The sequence below is a fragment of the Cajanus cajan genome, chromosome 8, assembly GCF_000230855.2.
Source record: "Cajanus cajan strain Asha chromosome 8, NIPB_CcT2T_4, whole genome shotgun sequence".
In the NCBI taxonomy this organism is placed as follows: domain Eukaryota; kingdom Viridiplantae; phylum Streptophyta; class Magnoliopsida; order Fabales; family Fabaceae; genus Cajanus; species Cajanus cajan.
The window spans coordinates 49,116,972-49,133,692 of NC_138524.1; the positions used below are offsets into that span (position 1 = coordinate 49,116,972).

A 16,721-nucleotide genomic window follows, 5' to 3' on the forward strand; every position below is an offset into this window, starting at 1 on the left:
AACAATTCATTTCATTAATTATGAGTAAGAAGAACAGAGAGCAAAATAGAAGCATTAAGGGAAACCCCTCAGACATAGGTATACAACACACATAGGATTAGGGATCAATCACACTACCTAACATACAAACTCATACCCAAAACAAGGTTTCTCATTCCCCCTTACCTAGATAAGCTCTAGACGATCGATGAACAACTTTAGGGTGATTTTCTTCCTACTTCCATTCTTTAAGCTCTGAAGTGCGTATGTGAAAATAGAGGCATAAAAAGGATTTGATCAGAAAACTCCTCTTTTAAAAATCCTAACCTCCTTTTAACTCTCTAGTTAAATATATTGACCACGGTTATCCCAAAAATTCCTTTCATTATTTAATAAAATATTATAATATCCTTTAATGAAATATCATATATTATACTCTAAAATATATTAATTAATTAAAAAAATATTTAGTTTATTTAAATATCATATATTAAAAAAATACTTATATTATATTTTATGAAAAACAGGGTGTTACACGAGTCATTAATCACGATACTTTATTTTCATTTATGATATGTCTACTTGATTACTATTTCTAATATCCTTTTAAGTTTTCATCTTGTAGTTAAAATATTTAACCATATTGTAAGCATGTTTTATTCATGCATGTAATAAACTATCGAAGTAAACACTATCAACATTTAGAATATTAGCTTTATCATGCATTGTTTCATTTGATCAACAATGTTGTTGAATAATTAGATGATTGTTGGAGGAAGTCCACATAAAGAAATATACTTTTTGAAGAAGGGAAAATGTAAAAGGAAATTTTTTTTATTAAGTCAATCAATCCATAAAACATCCTAATAGAAATCCTAAAATAAAGAATCACTAAACTCCATTAAAGAAATTGAAAATAACAAAAACAAGTATCTTAAACATGCTAACCAAATCAAATAAGAAAAAGCATGTGTATTTTTTTACATTATATGTAGTGATGAAACAAAAAGTAAATGTTAAAACCATCAAGCGCAAAACTATGCGTGTGATTATGTACTATATAAAGAATAAAATACATGAACAAAATGTGAACATAAGATAAACATAGAGATGAAGATGGAAATAAAATGAATAAAAAGATTGAGAATAAAGAAAATTGAGAGAATAAACAAGAAGAAAAATAAGAAAGGGAAAAAAATGAATCTTGAAGAAGGTGGAAGAAAAAAAATGAAAATATTAGAGAACAAGCAATTTGAGAATAGTGGTGATGACTTTAAAAGAAATAAAGAGTAAAGGTTTAGATTATGGATTTAGTTGCAAAATAAAATATTCTCTTTTTATTATAATTCCAATTAGGATGCTAAATAAAATTTATCTTTTAAATCAAAAAAAGATTGTAAAACTAAAAACTAAGTATTAATAAAAAAGACTTAGTTAATCCAAATTTTTGCATGACAAAATTTAGACAATTTTACTTCAAAATCCTTGAATAATAAAAAAAAATATGAAAAAATAACTATCGCTATTCAAATAAGTTAACTACTTCAACACAAAAAAAAAATAAGTTAACTACTTCCAATTACTCAAATTCTTACATTATTAAAAAATTAAAATTTTTAAATAAATGATCTCACTAATTTTAATAATGGAAAAGTCGCATTTTGAGTTGCGACTTGTCTTGATTTTGTTATTTTTTTATATTATGATAATATTTGTTCAAGTATAATATATTAAAAAAATTCGTGATTTAACACTACAACAAAATATACTTTTAGTGGCATTTAATATAATTTTTAGTGGCAATAAAAATTGTTACAAGATCTTTTACCGGCATTTTCACATTAGTCATTGTATGCAGTGTCGCTAAAGCATTTAGCGGCAATTATTCAAAATGCTGGTAAAAACCCTTATAATGGTCGAAAAAAGTGTATATATTTTTGTGACATTTTTTACTTTCTAGTCGATGTGGGACTTGTAAGATGAGTACAAATAAATAATTACTTTATCTCCTAGTTGATGTGGGACTTGTAAGATGAGAGTTGTCTTTCTACTTATATATTCTTTTTAATTATCTTATTTCGTAGGACTTGTAAGATGAGAGTTGTCTTTCTACTTATATATTCTTTTTAATTATCTTATTTCTAGTTGATGTGGGACTTTAAGATGAAGGTTATCTTCTAATTATATATATATATATATATATATATATATATATATATATATATAATTATTTTCTTATCAATAGTCGACCCTCTTAAGTTTAAGGATTATTGAGTTTGATAATAGTGAGTAATCTCATACTAATTTAGAATAATAAGGTCTAACTCAATCCTACATAACAAACTTGTAAGGTGAGAGTTATTATTCATTTATATACTCTTTAATTATTTTATTTCTAGTCAATGTGGGACTAAAGTTTTTCTTAATAAATAATTGTCGCTAATAGTAAATTTTGGTGTGATATAAATATATTTTTAGTGACCATTATATATTAGTCACTAATACTTTTATTAAATAATAAAACAAAGGCAATTAATTTATTGCCAGTAAATAATTGTCGGTAAAAATGAATTTTGTTGTAGTGTAAAAACATGACTTTAGCTTTTTTAAAAAATAAATAATATAAAGTAAATGTCTTTCACTTTAAAAAGTTGTATTTCACAAACACGGTTATTTTATTTCAAGAAATTTATTAAAAAAATACCATTTATTGAATTTTCGAAAATGTTATCCCAGAATGGTTTAAAAAATAAAAAATAAATAAAATAAAATAAAAAACGTTACTTTCGATCTTTGTTCGTGTTGTAACCTTAAGGCCCGTAAAGTAAGCCTAAGCCGTCACTATCATTAAGAAGATTCATGACATGTCACACATTCATACGAATTTGTGCCAAACATAGAGCAGAAAACCCAGCCAAAACTTCCCAGCTTTAGAAAATAACTTAAAATAAAGAAAAAATGATAGATACTTATTGAAAATCATTCTGAATTATTAAAATATTAATTTACATTATAAAATATTAAATTAAATAATTATTTTATAATAAATTTATTAAAAATATATTAATATTTTGATGTTTTGGAGGGTGATTCGAAGATCGTTTTCGAAGGATGTATCATTGTTATAAAATAAAATACATCAATTAAAAGCAAGGAAAGAGAGAGGAAGAGGTTTATATATATATATATATATATATATATATATATATATATATATATATATATATATATATATATATATATGTATTCAGGGAGGAATCTATTTACTGATAGAATAAGTTTACTTACACTTTTTTTGTTTAGTAATTCATATTTTATTTCAACGATTCAATTGATGAATTTAAAATTCTTAATGTTTAGATTAGTCTGCTAATTTTTAGAAAATTTAAAAATTATTTGATACTTCATTTTATTAATTCAAATGAACGGATAGTCATAAAATTATTTTATACATTAATTTGAATTAATAAAACGGAGTATCAAATGATTTTCAATTTTTTTAAAAATTTACAGATTTGATCTGTGTATTAAGAACTTTAAATTCAATGGTTAATTTTCGTTGAAATTTGTTGTAAAACATGAGTTAGTGAACGAAATAAGTCTAGATAGACTTACTTCTGGAGTAAACGGATCCCTCCTCTCTCTCTCTCTCTATATATATATATAACTATCTTATTATTGAAAAATATTTACCAACTTTAACAATAATTAATTTCCATAAAAAAAAATTGACTTATTCTCTTCTCAACCACTTTCGTCCCAACTATAAAGCTTTAATCCGGAACTCTACTTGAGAAATTTAAGCTTCTTAGTAGAAAGAAGAGTTTATTGAAAGTTTATTTGAACCTATAAAATTAATTTATAAATATTACATCTTATTTTAATAGAATTTAATTGTGATATATTGTTAGTTTAAAGAATTTAAAGAGTTTATTTAGAAATTATTTAAATGACTGTCGCTGTGATCCACACAAATAAATTATACGACAATTCATCATTGAATTTTATATCATCACTGTATTTCAATTAAATTCATTTTAATTAGTTTTTGTTTTAGTATTTTCTAGTGAGTTTCAAATCAACTTCATGACATAAACTGTCATGTGATAAGAGTTCATTGACTAAGCACTGGATTCAGATTCTTATCCAAAGGCATCCATTAGAAGAAAAAAAAATGATAGGCCACAATTAGAAGATGAATTTCAGTGGAAAACCAGAAACAACCATTAATACAGCAAGTACTAATCCCCTTTAGTTCCCAAAATATGAGACTGACTACATAGGAGGAGAGGTAACAAACTGCCTAGGAACACTGAATATGTCCTTCCCAGCAAAAGGAGTGGTCCACTCTCTCAATCCAGCAGATGATGTATTTTCCCTAGCCATGCCAACACTTTGCAATCCACTCATACATGAACTCCCCCTCCTATTGCCATAACTGTTTCTCAACACTGAAGACAACCCTTGACCCGATGAAGATGACGACGGCGCATTCAAACTCCAATCTATACTGGTGTAGTCAAATTCTGGCATCATGCCCCCGGTGTTCCAATCCATGTGATAATGTGAGCTGAATGTTCTGGCTGCATTCTGATGGCCGGAAAATAGTCCAAGGGAAGTTGGAACTGTAAGTGCAGGCGATGGCGCGCTTGTGCTCCATGAACCTTGATGTTGAGGAGGAATTGTGGATGAAGGTGATGATGATGCACCCATTGGCTTGTATAAACCACCCACCCCAGCAGATGAGTAATCTGGTGGTCCAAGGAAATGAGAGTATTCTTTATAAGGAGGTTGACAAAATTGCTCCAAATGATTTGGACTCGCACTTCTCATGTTTTGAGTTTGTAGGAACTTCCCATTTGACCTCACATTTTCAACACCTGGAATACTATTTACATACCAACCTGCTGTTCCTGAGGGAAAGGAATTTAAAGAAAACATAGAGTTCTGTTTGGCATTTGTGAATTGTGGATGTTGCATCATTACTGGCTCCCTTCCCAGTCCGTGTTGAATCATTCTTCCTTCATTTGTAAGGGCTATCGGCCGGCCTCCCTCCATTTTAACAAATGGAGACGCTGCTTGCATTGATGGTGCCATGGCTAACATAGCAGAAGGGCTTGATCCTGGAACACCCCTTCTTTTCTCGGTCATCATGTTTGGAAGATTTGACTGTAGATACTGTGCATTCCCACCTTCAAGATCTGGGAACACAGAATCAGAACCACCTACCTTGTTGTAATGGTTAAAGTCACTTTCATTCACTCTTGGCTGCATTGAAACCGACACTGCTGGCATTCCTTGAGATCTCACCAGACTATTATTTTGATCAGAATCTTCTGACTTTGGACGGGTCACAGGAGATTCCTGCTTCTGTGTTTTTAAGGTATTTTCTGCCTTTTGAAGATCACCTTCACAAGCAACAACTACTCTTTCAACCTCTTGCTTTGAACAGTTGTACTTCACCTCCAAGGCAGATATCTGAGCAAGTTCATCACTTATGTCAATTTTCAAATTACCCTCACTTACAAGGCTGTTAGTATTCTTGGTTTGTGATTGTTCTTCACTCCCTTCAAATAGCCAGGATACTGATTGCTCCAATTTGCCATCATTCAACATTAAAGCCATCGTTGCTCGCTCAGAAGAGAACCCCATCGCCACTAACTGCTGTGCAAGTGATTCAAGCTTTCTTGACATCAAGTACCCGCAAGAACGGTCATGCAACTCCTGAGCTCTCCTTTCCCTCTGCCTCTGGTGCTTCCTCTCGTTCTTCAGGCGGATCTTCTCCCTTCTGTCATTATCACAACCAGGTATACTATCCAGCCTCAAAGAGTTTGTTGCCTTCTCTTTAGACTCTTCGGAATCACCTGAGCAGCTGCCATTATTAGAAACAGAATCACACTCAGAAACCGTTCCTTGAGGACTGCTAGAATGCTCATCTGCATCATCTGGTTTTGGGAAATGACTGTGTTCATGAACTTGAGCGGAAGAAGCAACCAACGATGTTTCTGAAGTTTGTAATGTTCCCAAGATTGGATTGTGCGCACTAGCAGAAACACTACTCCCCTGAGTTGGAGACACAGAAGTCTTTGGAGAAGTCTTGTGTTGTTCCTTACCAGCCCTTGCAGAGGCCTTCTCCTGGGACTTGGATTTTGATTTCACTGATGGAGACATTCTATTGGTTACTAATTACTATATACTTGTCCTGCATATATACAGAAGAAAATAAAATAGAATCAATCTTCATTTTATATGTAAAGAAACAGTCAAGCACTACAATTACAACTGAATTATGAAGGAAACTTTCCAGTAATTCGCTAGGTGAGTTCTATAACCTGGATCAGAGTGGCTAGGCATTGTAATCTGATGATAAAATGACAATGTAAAATAACCATGCATAGAATCAAAAAAGCTTACTAATAAATCATCTAGATAGCACACTATGGGCCTATTTGGGTAAAGTTCTCCAAAAGCAATTCTAGGAGAGCAAAAATAGGAAGGAAAAATGAAATAAGTTTCTCTATAAACTAAAATTAGTTTATGCATAGGCTATTTTGTAGAAACTCTCTTCTATTAACTTCTTCAAAATCTTATTTTTAACTCATGCATAAACTAGTTTTAATTTATAGAGAAGCTTATTTTTATTTTTCTTCCTAATTTTTTCTTCTAAAAGTGTTTATGGAGAAGCTAGCCAAGCAGGCCCTATTACATTATTGCTTTCCCATTTTTGCAGCAACAATATAATTTATGTATCTAAATTGCTACATAAAATTCCTATTCAACATATATCCAAAAGGTTTACATCATAAGATTCAGTGCAATTCTATACCCCGTGCAATTCTTAATGTATGTTAACACAGTGGTGGTGTCTATTATTGGTCGTACCAAGTTAACAGGCAAAAAAAATTTCCCAAATTAATATAATTTTAAATAGAAAGGGAAAAAGGATGAAATTACAATGCATTTCATCTCCAACATAATGAATGAAAATTTAACTATCTTTGGTCTGGGCACCATGCACAACATCAAATGGACATCATATACCAGAAATTCCTATGGACAAAAACCTTTTGGAAAAAACACAAAAAGTCATTTTATTTTTTATAATTGATATATAATGAAATTAAAGATGAATATCCATATTTAAAATAACTGAAAAACATTTGAGAACAGAAAGCATGGGAATTGGACACCGTGAGAAATATAAAATATGCAGGATCTCCAATAAAAACTAATTCATTGATTGGCCACAACTAACAGAATCCCCAAAATTAACGTCAGAATCCATTTCTATTTTTCCCTTTACCTTAAAAGAAGGAACCACGCCAACAATAAATAAATAGTTTAACAAAAACGTGTTCTTCAGGAGATAAAGGTGTAATCCACATCATAGTAAATGTATCCATTTCTAAGACACCTATTTCACCCGTTTGAATAAAATTATACCAAACATTACTCAAATCCAATGAATTAGGGAATAAAACAATAAATTTTAAATACGATATTTTCAAACAATTTCAAAACAAACCAAAGAGTTGAATACAAATGGTAAATGTGTTGAACCCAATCATTCGGATAGTGTTCGAGTTCGATTCTCGACGGAAACAATCATTTGCCAGGCCTTAATTATACTAGTGAGAAACAAAAATAAAAAAAAATTTCAAAACTCAAACAATTATCAAAATGAGGTAAGAGCAACCATTTTCCAGATTCCACCCCACAAAAAACAAACGCCACTACCTTAATTGGAAAACATCTCACAGAAGAAATGGTTTCAAACCCACCACGATAACATCCTAAAGATCCAAACTTTACCCCAACCCATCACATAAAACATCCAAAATCACAGAGATTCAGATCATAGGCCGAAAAGCAGAAACAAAAATAATAATAAAAAAAATTCCAAATAATAATTGAATTCCCAGAAAACATAGAACAACCACATCCATGGGTGGCTCAAATCAAAGAAGGGATCAAAGAAACTGACCTATGAACCACACAACAGAGCCTCTGAAGACGATTGGCGTTTGTGTTGGTTTGTTTCTCCTTATTCTTTCCGTTCCTTTTTTTATTTTTCTGTTTTTCGATTTTACTGTGTATTCTAATAATATAAAGTAGTTTCCTCCTTTTTCTTGCAACAAAATATAGTCATCATTTTTCATTTTCTTTTATCCACACGCCACTTTCCCTGTGTCTTTGTTGCAAGGTCCGAGGGAAAAAAACAATATATATATACCAAAAGTAAAATCACTAAAAAATTAGATAATATTAAGGATTTTATATCATTAACTGACCAAATTTATGACGTATAATTTTATTAACTATTACAACAATTATTTTAAAAAATTATTTTTAATATACTTTTTGATTAATTAACCATGTAAAAATTACAGTTCGATTCATAGAAATTAAACAAATAAAAACAAAAGCGTTTTCCCTTTCATAAAAAAGACAGGGACTAACATGTTCTTCTCGATGTTTTGGATCCCACTAACATGACTTACCTCTAACGTCATCAAATATATTTTTTATTTTGATTATGTTGCGCTTTCCAATGACACCTTTTACCTTAACTATATCTTTCATGCTGTTTTCAACAAGGAACCCTTTGTATATGTATACGGGAAGATTAGCTTATTCCACAAAAGTTATACTAAAATTAATTCAATCAATTATTCACTCTTCACATTGAATATAAATTATTCAATTTCTAGATTAATAGTTCTTCATAAATAAATTAATATTAAAAATTATTTAATACTTTATTAAATTAATTTAAAAATGACATATATATTCATAAAAAGTATTTTGTATTTAAATTTGAATTTATTTAACGAAGTATAATATATATATATATATATATATATATATATATATATGTGTGTGTGTGTCCGTATGTACGTATGTATGTATGGGGCAACATGACACTTACTAACTTGAGAACAACTAATAATAACTTTGAGATTAAAATAATTTATATAGATTAAAAAGTTATAAATAAAGTTATCACATATCGTCATCATCATAATTTTCTCTAACATTGTTGTTATCTCCATCATCTTCACATCCATCACACCTCCACCACCACCTTTAATGGTACTACAACAACTACCACTACTGGTGGCGATGATGGCAACAATGACGTTGGTGGTGACAATTAGTATAACTATCGTCACCCTTATTATCATCGTTGTCATAACTATTGTTAGTGGTGATGGTGGTTGTAACGACCCGACTGGTCACTACACACCGCACAATACACTAGAAACACCAGACAGATAAAACAAGTATATAAATATAGGATCTAGAATATATAGATATACAAAGTTCCAGTCTGACTAGAGTTAAAGTATACAAAAAGATACATCAATCAATTGCTACACCGAGTAGCTAAACAACAAAAAGACAAACATCCCAAGAGGATTAGCTCCAACTGCCAGCTACAGCCCAACTACCAGCCTCCGACCTATTCCTGCTCTGCTCCCATACATAGTATGATCATTGCAGTCTAAACATCATGGAAACAACAAAGGGTAAGCTAGTGTAAAGAAATCAACATACACATGTAATATACAAATAGAAATATCTACAGCTATCAGCACACCCGCACAACTTACACTACATCACAGCCATTCATCTATATCAGCACCGCTCAGCGGCTATAACAGCACCACCATAGTGGCTAACAGCACCGCCATAGCGGCTATAACAGCACCACAATAGTGGTTATAACGGCACCACAATAGTGGCTAACAACACAGCACAATACATCAGCATACAACATAGTTAGTAGTGTTCAACACAGCTGGCTAATTACACCTCAGCCCATCATTCTAGAACACAGCAATAACATATTTAAAGCATTTAAACTTATCAATAACAGCCAACTCAGCACAGCATAACATCAAATTCAGCTTAAAATAACCTCTTTCAGCAATTTCAGCGAAGTTTATCAGTTAATTTGCACATCAAGTTAACACCTCCTTGCGCGCCCGGCGTACTCATGGTTGCGCCCGGCGTGGCACATCCAGAGGTCACCAGGGGACCAGCGCGCCCGGCGCAAGTATACTCTCGCCCGACGTGCCTCAGCCAGAGAACTCAAGGCTCCCCCGCGCCTGACACAATATTCAATTGCGCCCAGCGCAAGCCCAGGCAGAGACTCAAGGGAGTCTCACGCGCCCGGCGTAGCCTAACCCGCGCCCAGCGTGGGGAAGGCAGAGACCTAACAGGGTCTCGCGCCCGGCACAATTCGCATTGCGCCCAGCACCCTCTTGGCAGAGACTCCCAAGGAGCCTCCGCGCCCAGCGAGGTGAAACACGTGCCCAGCGCGGCACCAGAAAATGTGTCACCACTGTCATCGCGCCCGGCGCAAAGAACAACGCCCGGCGCAAACACAACAGCAGTTTCCCCAAGTTCGAAGATTTCATCCAAAACCTGCAAAATTTCACTTATCTAACACATGCAAGCCAGCCACAATACCACATTTTCATCATAGAGTCTAAAAACACCATCTTTTCACCCATGCATGCAACAATCCAGAAAGACCCAAATTTCTCAAGAAAACGCAAAAACCCCCAAGTCCATTTTTCCAGCAATCAAGATCAAGGATCAGAAATTGTCAACCAGCAAATTTGAGCCTCTAGAGCTCGATTTCAACCACAAACACAGCAAAACTAACTTTCCTTACCTCGGTTTGAAGGTCCGAGCTTCGGGATGGAGGAATGGAGAATAAGAAACTTGAAAGCGAACGGAGAAAGGAGGAAATCTTCAGCTAGCCCTACCTAGGCTTGATCAGCACCTTCAATTTAAGGTCACCACAAGGAAAGGAAATCAGCAGCAAGAAGAAGGAGAAGGTGAGAGTGAGTAAAGAGGAAATGAGAGTTAGAGTGACTGAGGAAATGGAGTCGGGAAGGGAAAAGGAAAAAGGGGTCCTCACAGTGGTGATGGCTAAGGTTGTGTTGGTGGTGGTGACAAAGACGGTGGTAGTGGCAACAGAGTTGGTGGCGACGATGTTGACTATGGTGGTAGTGGTGGTAATGACAACAACGATCTTGGTGATGTGGTACGATGTGGTGGTGGTGGTGGCAATAATGGTAGTGATGTGGCGATGATGCGGTGATGGTAGTTACAGTTGCAATAACAAGGATTAGGACAACAATAATAAAGAGAATTACAATGATGACGGTATATGGTAACTTTATTTGTAACCTTTTAATGTAAAGGGACTGTTAAGTCAAAAAATAATCTTGGATCCCTTAAGATTTAGAATTTTAATGCTAACAAACGAAATATTCTTACAAAAGAAAATGTCTTCGAAAATGTTGATTAGACAAAGTGTAAGACGATATGAATCAAATGAAGCATATAGTTTCTCTCACATATATTAAATGTTCATTATTATTAAGACTAACCACAAAATTTATTTAAATGTTTTATTCCTTAATAAATCGAACTAGAAAGTCATCTTGTGCACAAATTTGTTAAAGAAAAGAAGATTATGCTTTTCGTCATAACCAAGGACAAAGATCCCTAAAATCACAAAGAAAAATAGATAAATGTGTTGTTATTGTTTCTTTGCATTAACATTGCTTCTACAAACTTTGTTTGGTAAGGAAAGATGATAGTTAGTTTTCTTGATTAAAAAAGAGGTACCATTTGGTGAAATGTATTTAATACCTACATTAAATGAGTCAATGGTTACCTCCTTGTCGCAACCCAAAAATTTCCGATCTCGCGTCCTATGGTTTAGACATCCTTTCAAAAATCTTATCAATTAAGGAATGCCCGGACACCAGACTAATCCTTAATTAATGGTTTTGAAAAATGAGTTCATGGAGTCGCCACCAATGTTTTACTCAAAACATTGGAAAAAGAAAAGGTTTTTAAAAATCCAATTATGGCCCTGATAACCAGAATTGGGTTCGAGGGTCGATTACGTGTAGGGAAGGTATTAAGCACCCCTACAACGCCCTTAATCGGTACCCTTATGATAAAGTACGCATAGTAAGAATTAATAATTTAAATATTTAATCCCCTTTATTAATATTTATTTACATGCTATAAATTTAAATTACACAATTGACTATAAGATGTCTACATGATTGCTTTCATTATAAAAATGTTTATAAAAGATAAGAAATAAAAGGGAGAGAAGAAGATTGACTAAAATACCTCTTGAACGAGCTCTATTGAATCTTCAAATATGGAGATTTAGGTGCTTTGTGACAATCTTTCAAACTACAATAAGCCTCACAAAACTCAAGAAATATAATAGGAGAGAAAGAGAGAGAAATTTCGAGCTCTAAGGAGTCTTGGACGAAATTTTGTGGCCATGAGAACTGTGCCCGAGCTGTCTATTTATAGACATCAAAAAGTTTCCAGAACGGCCCGTTCCAAAATTGGAATGGCCCGTTCTGGATCTGACCATTCTGTGTTAATTTTGTAACCAGAACGACCCGTTCTGAAACTAGAATGGCTCGTTCCATAGATGAGATTAACACATAATTGACAAAACTGGAACGACCGTTCTAAACAAGTATTTTTAGGCCTTTTTAATAACTTGGAATGACCCGTTCCAGTTTAGGAACGGCTCGTTCCAGTTAAGGTTTTAACCCCTTTTTCAGGAGCTTGGAACTGCTCGTTCCAGTTTGGGAACGACCTGTTCTAGTCTAGGAACAGCCCGTTCCAAAATAGGGTTTTAGGCCCTTTTAGGAACTTGGAACGGTCCGTTCCAAATTGAAAACAACCTGTTCCAAGCTACTAAAACCAACTTGTTTGGGCTTTTAGGTCTCCTGATGTCTTGTCCTGTTATTTCCATGCTTGGGAGCTCCATTTCTTTGATGATAGACATCCATTTCATAGCTTTTGTTGGTCCAGATGAAATTGGGTTTCTACAGCTGCCCCTCTATACTTGTCATTTGGAATAGCTATCTGTTGCTTTTTCAAAGGCAAGTAAAGACGTAGACATTTCTTCCAGGTCTTCTCTTCATCTCTTTGGTGCTGGCGCTTCTGTGTTGTTTTCCTTGGATAGGTGTATTTGCTCGTACAAGGCTGACAAACTGTACACCTGATCTTCAGTCTTCGAGTAGAAGCTCTATTATTTCTCTTGTGATAATGTGTTCCTTTATTTGTAGCTTGTTTCACTCTAAGGTCAGGCAACCCTCTTCAATCTTGTACTAGTTTTGGGGATCTAGCAACCCTTTCACTCTAAGGTCAGGTAACCCTCTTTGTTGTTGTAGTATTTTTGTAGCTCAGGCTCTCCAGGCTGGACTGATATTTTAAGGCTTCAGGCGGCCCACTCTAAGGTCAGGTAACTCTCTTTGTTGTTGAAGTAGTTTTGTAGCTCAGCCTCTCCAAGCTGAACTGATATTTTAAGGCTTCAACTGGCCCACTACTAAGGTCAGGTAACCCTCTTTGTTGTTGAAGTAGTTTCGTAGTTCAACCTCTCCAAGATGGACTGATATTTTAAGGCTTTAGCCGGCCCACTACTAAGGTCAGGTAACCCTCTTTGTTGTTGAAGTAGTTTCTTAGCTCAGCCTCTCCAAGCTAGACTGATATTTTAAGGCTTTAACCGGCCCACTCTAACGTCAGGTAACCCTCTTTGTTGTTGAAGTAGTTTCGTAGCTCAGCCTCTCCAAGCTAGGCTGATATTTTAAGGCTTCAGCCAGCCCACTACTAAGGTCAGGTAACCCTCTTTGTTGTTGAAGTAGTTTCGTAGCTCAGCCTCTCCAAGCTAGACTGATATTTTAAGGCTTCAGCCGGCCCATTGCTAAGGTCAGGTAACCCTCTTTGTAGTATTTTCGTAGCTCAGCCTCTCCAGGCTGGACTGATATTTTAAGGCTTCAGCCGGCCCATTGCTAAGGTTAGGTAACCCTCTTTGTAGTATTTTCGTAGCTCAGCCTCTCCAAGCTAGACTGATATTTTAAGGCTTCAGCCGGCCCACTACTAAGGTCAGGTAACCCTCTTTAAACTTGTACTTGATGTCTTCTTATTGGCGTTGTGGGATGGAAGACTGCTCCCAGGTGGATGGGCAGGAGATGTTTAATGTGCCCCTGTGTTGGTGGGTAGAGAAGTGGATGGCTGGCAAGGATTCCAATGTTGCCCCTGCCATGTGAGTATTGTGATGCCTCTCCAGGCGCCTTCTTGTGGTAGGTTTTTTTGAATTTCATTTCTTTGTTTAGCTTCGGCTTTTTAATATTTGAAGCTTGCCTTTTTCTGTTATTTTTCTAAATGCTTCGGCTTTTTCAACATTTACGAAGCTTGCCTTTTTCTCATGTCATTGGTTTTGCTCTTTATTGTCATCATTGGTGGAGGGATCTATTCCATGATGATGTTATTTGCTGAATCTTTATTGATGAGTATTATTTTGGAAGCCACTCCTGGCTTTGGTAGGAAAACATTCCTGGTCTTGGCATTTTCATGAATCTTCCATCATTTGTTTGAGGAGTATAACTTGGTCGAAGACAAAATAAAGCTTGGTGGTTTCTTCATGCTTGTGGACTTGATTATTCTTCCTCTTCCAGTTCTATCCCATCTTGTTGTTGACGTGTCTTTCTTTTCTTGGTGGCTATATGAAACCACTTGTATGGAATGCCCTTGTTGGCCATTTTTATGCACACAAAGAATGCAAGAATGCAAAAGAAAATGCAAAGCAGGAATGGATTGGATTTTTTCAATTATTTTTAATGAACTTATACCCTTTTATGCACACTTGTGCCATATGCTTGTTATGTAATAATGCTTCTATGCTAATGCTTATTTATGCAAGATTTATCTATTTATTTTTTGAATAATTCCCATTGGATAAAGAAAGTTTTCTAAGTGTGTGAAATGCTTTTTGGATGCATGCAATGCATGTTTTGATTTTAGTGTTTTAGAAGGTGGCTTTCCTTTTCTCCTTCTCACGAATAAACCGCTCTAATTGGTGCATAACTTTAGTTGTATTGGCCACTTCATATCAAACTGCCTTGGGGTTCTCTCTTTTTCTTTTTTTCTTTTTTTCTTTTCAAAAACCCTAACTTTTGCCTAGGATGTATTCTAGCGGTTATTTTTGCTCTTTTTATTTTTCCTAATTTTTGCCTAGGATCCCCTTTACGGGTTTTGCATCCCAGCGGGTCATTTTTATTTTCTTGTTGACATGTTCAATTTTGACAACCATCAACAATATACGTCATTATGATTGGACAAGATAGAAAGGACGGGAAATGATGATTTAGAATAGGTGGTTGAGGTAGGTCAGTGTTTAAGTTTTTTTTTTTAAAACAACAATTTCCTTGGATAATTATTATAATCATTCTCCTAATTATCTTGGACTACATGTCTGAGTCTTGGGCAAAGTCTTTGTATTTCAGCCTCTTATAGAAGTATTTAAGCTGCCTTTTGGATTCTAGCTTAGAAAGTTGTCACTTGCTATTTTTTTCTTTTTAGATCCCTAATTTTTGCCTAGGATGTGTCCTAGCGGGAACTTTTGATTTTTTTTTTTGCTGAGGACGCCCTTTGCGGGTTTTCATCCTAGTGGTATTTTGCAAGTGATGTTTTTCAGGCATAATACTTTTTTGCTTTGACAAAACTTCTTGTCATCCATATTTGGGAAGATTAGTGCCTTTTACCCCCGTCCTATACACTAAGGAGAAAGATGCTGCCCTAGCCTTTGGGTGTCGAGAGTCCTTTCATGCACTAAGATTTGTGCTTCCTTTGTCGGCAAAAAATGAGTTGAAGTTATTATTATTTTTTGTGTAAGACTCCTCTTATGTGATGAGAATCTTATGGTTATGCATTTGATCACTTTCTCATCTTTGTGTGTTTTAAGGAAGTTATCTCCTTTTCTGCCTCAGACTCAGACAATGCGTCGTAGATGTTCAGAGTTTTGATTAACTTTACTATCTTCAGTCATGTTTTTTTTTTTCATGGTGATTGATTTTGGAATTTAATGTGTGACATAAGAGAGAAAAGAATAGACGCAAGGGTTTTATGGAAATGACGTATGTTATTGATGAATGTAAAAAAAATAAGCCCTTATTTTGAACTCATGATTGTGGGCGAAGGTCATGAGTTGAGCATGTACTTAAAGTAATTTTTTTTAAGAGAGAACCCTCAACAGCTTTTCAATAGACCATTCCCAAATTACTACTTATCATGGTCGTTCGTTGATGTCTAGTGTGTTGGCCTCAAACTTGAGCCGCCCACTGTCGATAAGCTCTTGTACACGAAGCTTCAAGGCCTTGCAATTTTCAATAGAATGCCCTGCTGCCCCGGCGTGATAATCGCAAGTTTCCTCAGGCCTATACGGGGTAAGGCAGTTGTTGCTTTCTTTGGGGTGGGGCTTTTACCAACATCGAGGCCTCCAAAAGTTGAGGAAACAAGTCTGCATAACTCATAGGAATTTCGTGAAAAGTCCTTTGTACTTTTGAGACTATTTTAAGCTTCCGAGGAAAAACGAGGAGGGTGGTAACACCCTTTCTTTTTCTCCCGTAGATCCCTTTTGATTGAATATCGTCGGACCGTGGGGTTTTTTTTGATTTCAGCAGCTTCTTTACCGTCAAAATTGTGTGTTTCGACAGCTCTCAATCTTTCTTCTAGAGTATTCAAACATCCTCTAGTATGGTCGATGTCGTGTTGCATTCTGGTCATGGCATCGATCATCTTAGTCATTTGTTGTTTGAGCTGTATGAACTCCATAAAAAGTACACGACTTCCTTCTTGTAGAGCTTCCATGACTCTTCCCCCTTGAGCTTCGTGAGTATGGA

At 34.7% G+C, this 16,721-nt stretch overlaps 1 protein-coding gene across 1 annotated transcript; it reads right to left on the reverse strand.

Annotated features, from left to right (window-relative positions):
* Nucleotides 1-4,096: 4,096 nt before the first annotated feature.
* Nucleotides 4,097-8,135, reverse strand: LOC109793833 (uncharacterized). The gene is made up of 2 exons (XM_020353304.3): nucleotides 7,964-8,135; nucleotides 4,097-6,181 (listed from the first exon to the last, which is right to left on the reverse strand). The coding sequence occupies exon 2, from the start codon at nucleotides 6,148-6,150 to the stop codon at nucleotides 4,255-4,257; it is 1,896 nt and encodes a 631-aa protein (XP_020208893.2). The 5' UTR covers nucleotides 6,151-6,181; nucleotides 7,964-8,135; the 3' UTR covers nucleotides 4,097-4,254.
* Between the last annotated feature and the right edge of the window lie 8,586 nt (nucleotides 8,136-16,721).

Bases quoted from the DNA above. Each gene is read 5' to 3' on its own strand.
- LOC109793833 (XM_020353304.3), bottom strand. From the start codon at position 6,150: ATGTCTCCATCAGTGAAATCAAAATCCAAGTCCCAGGAGAAGGCCTCT.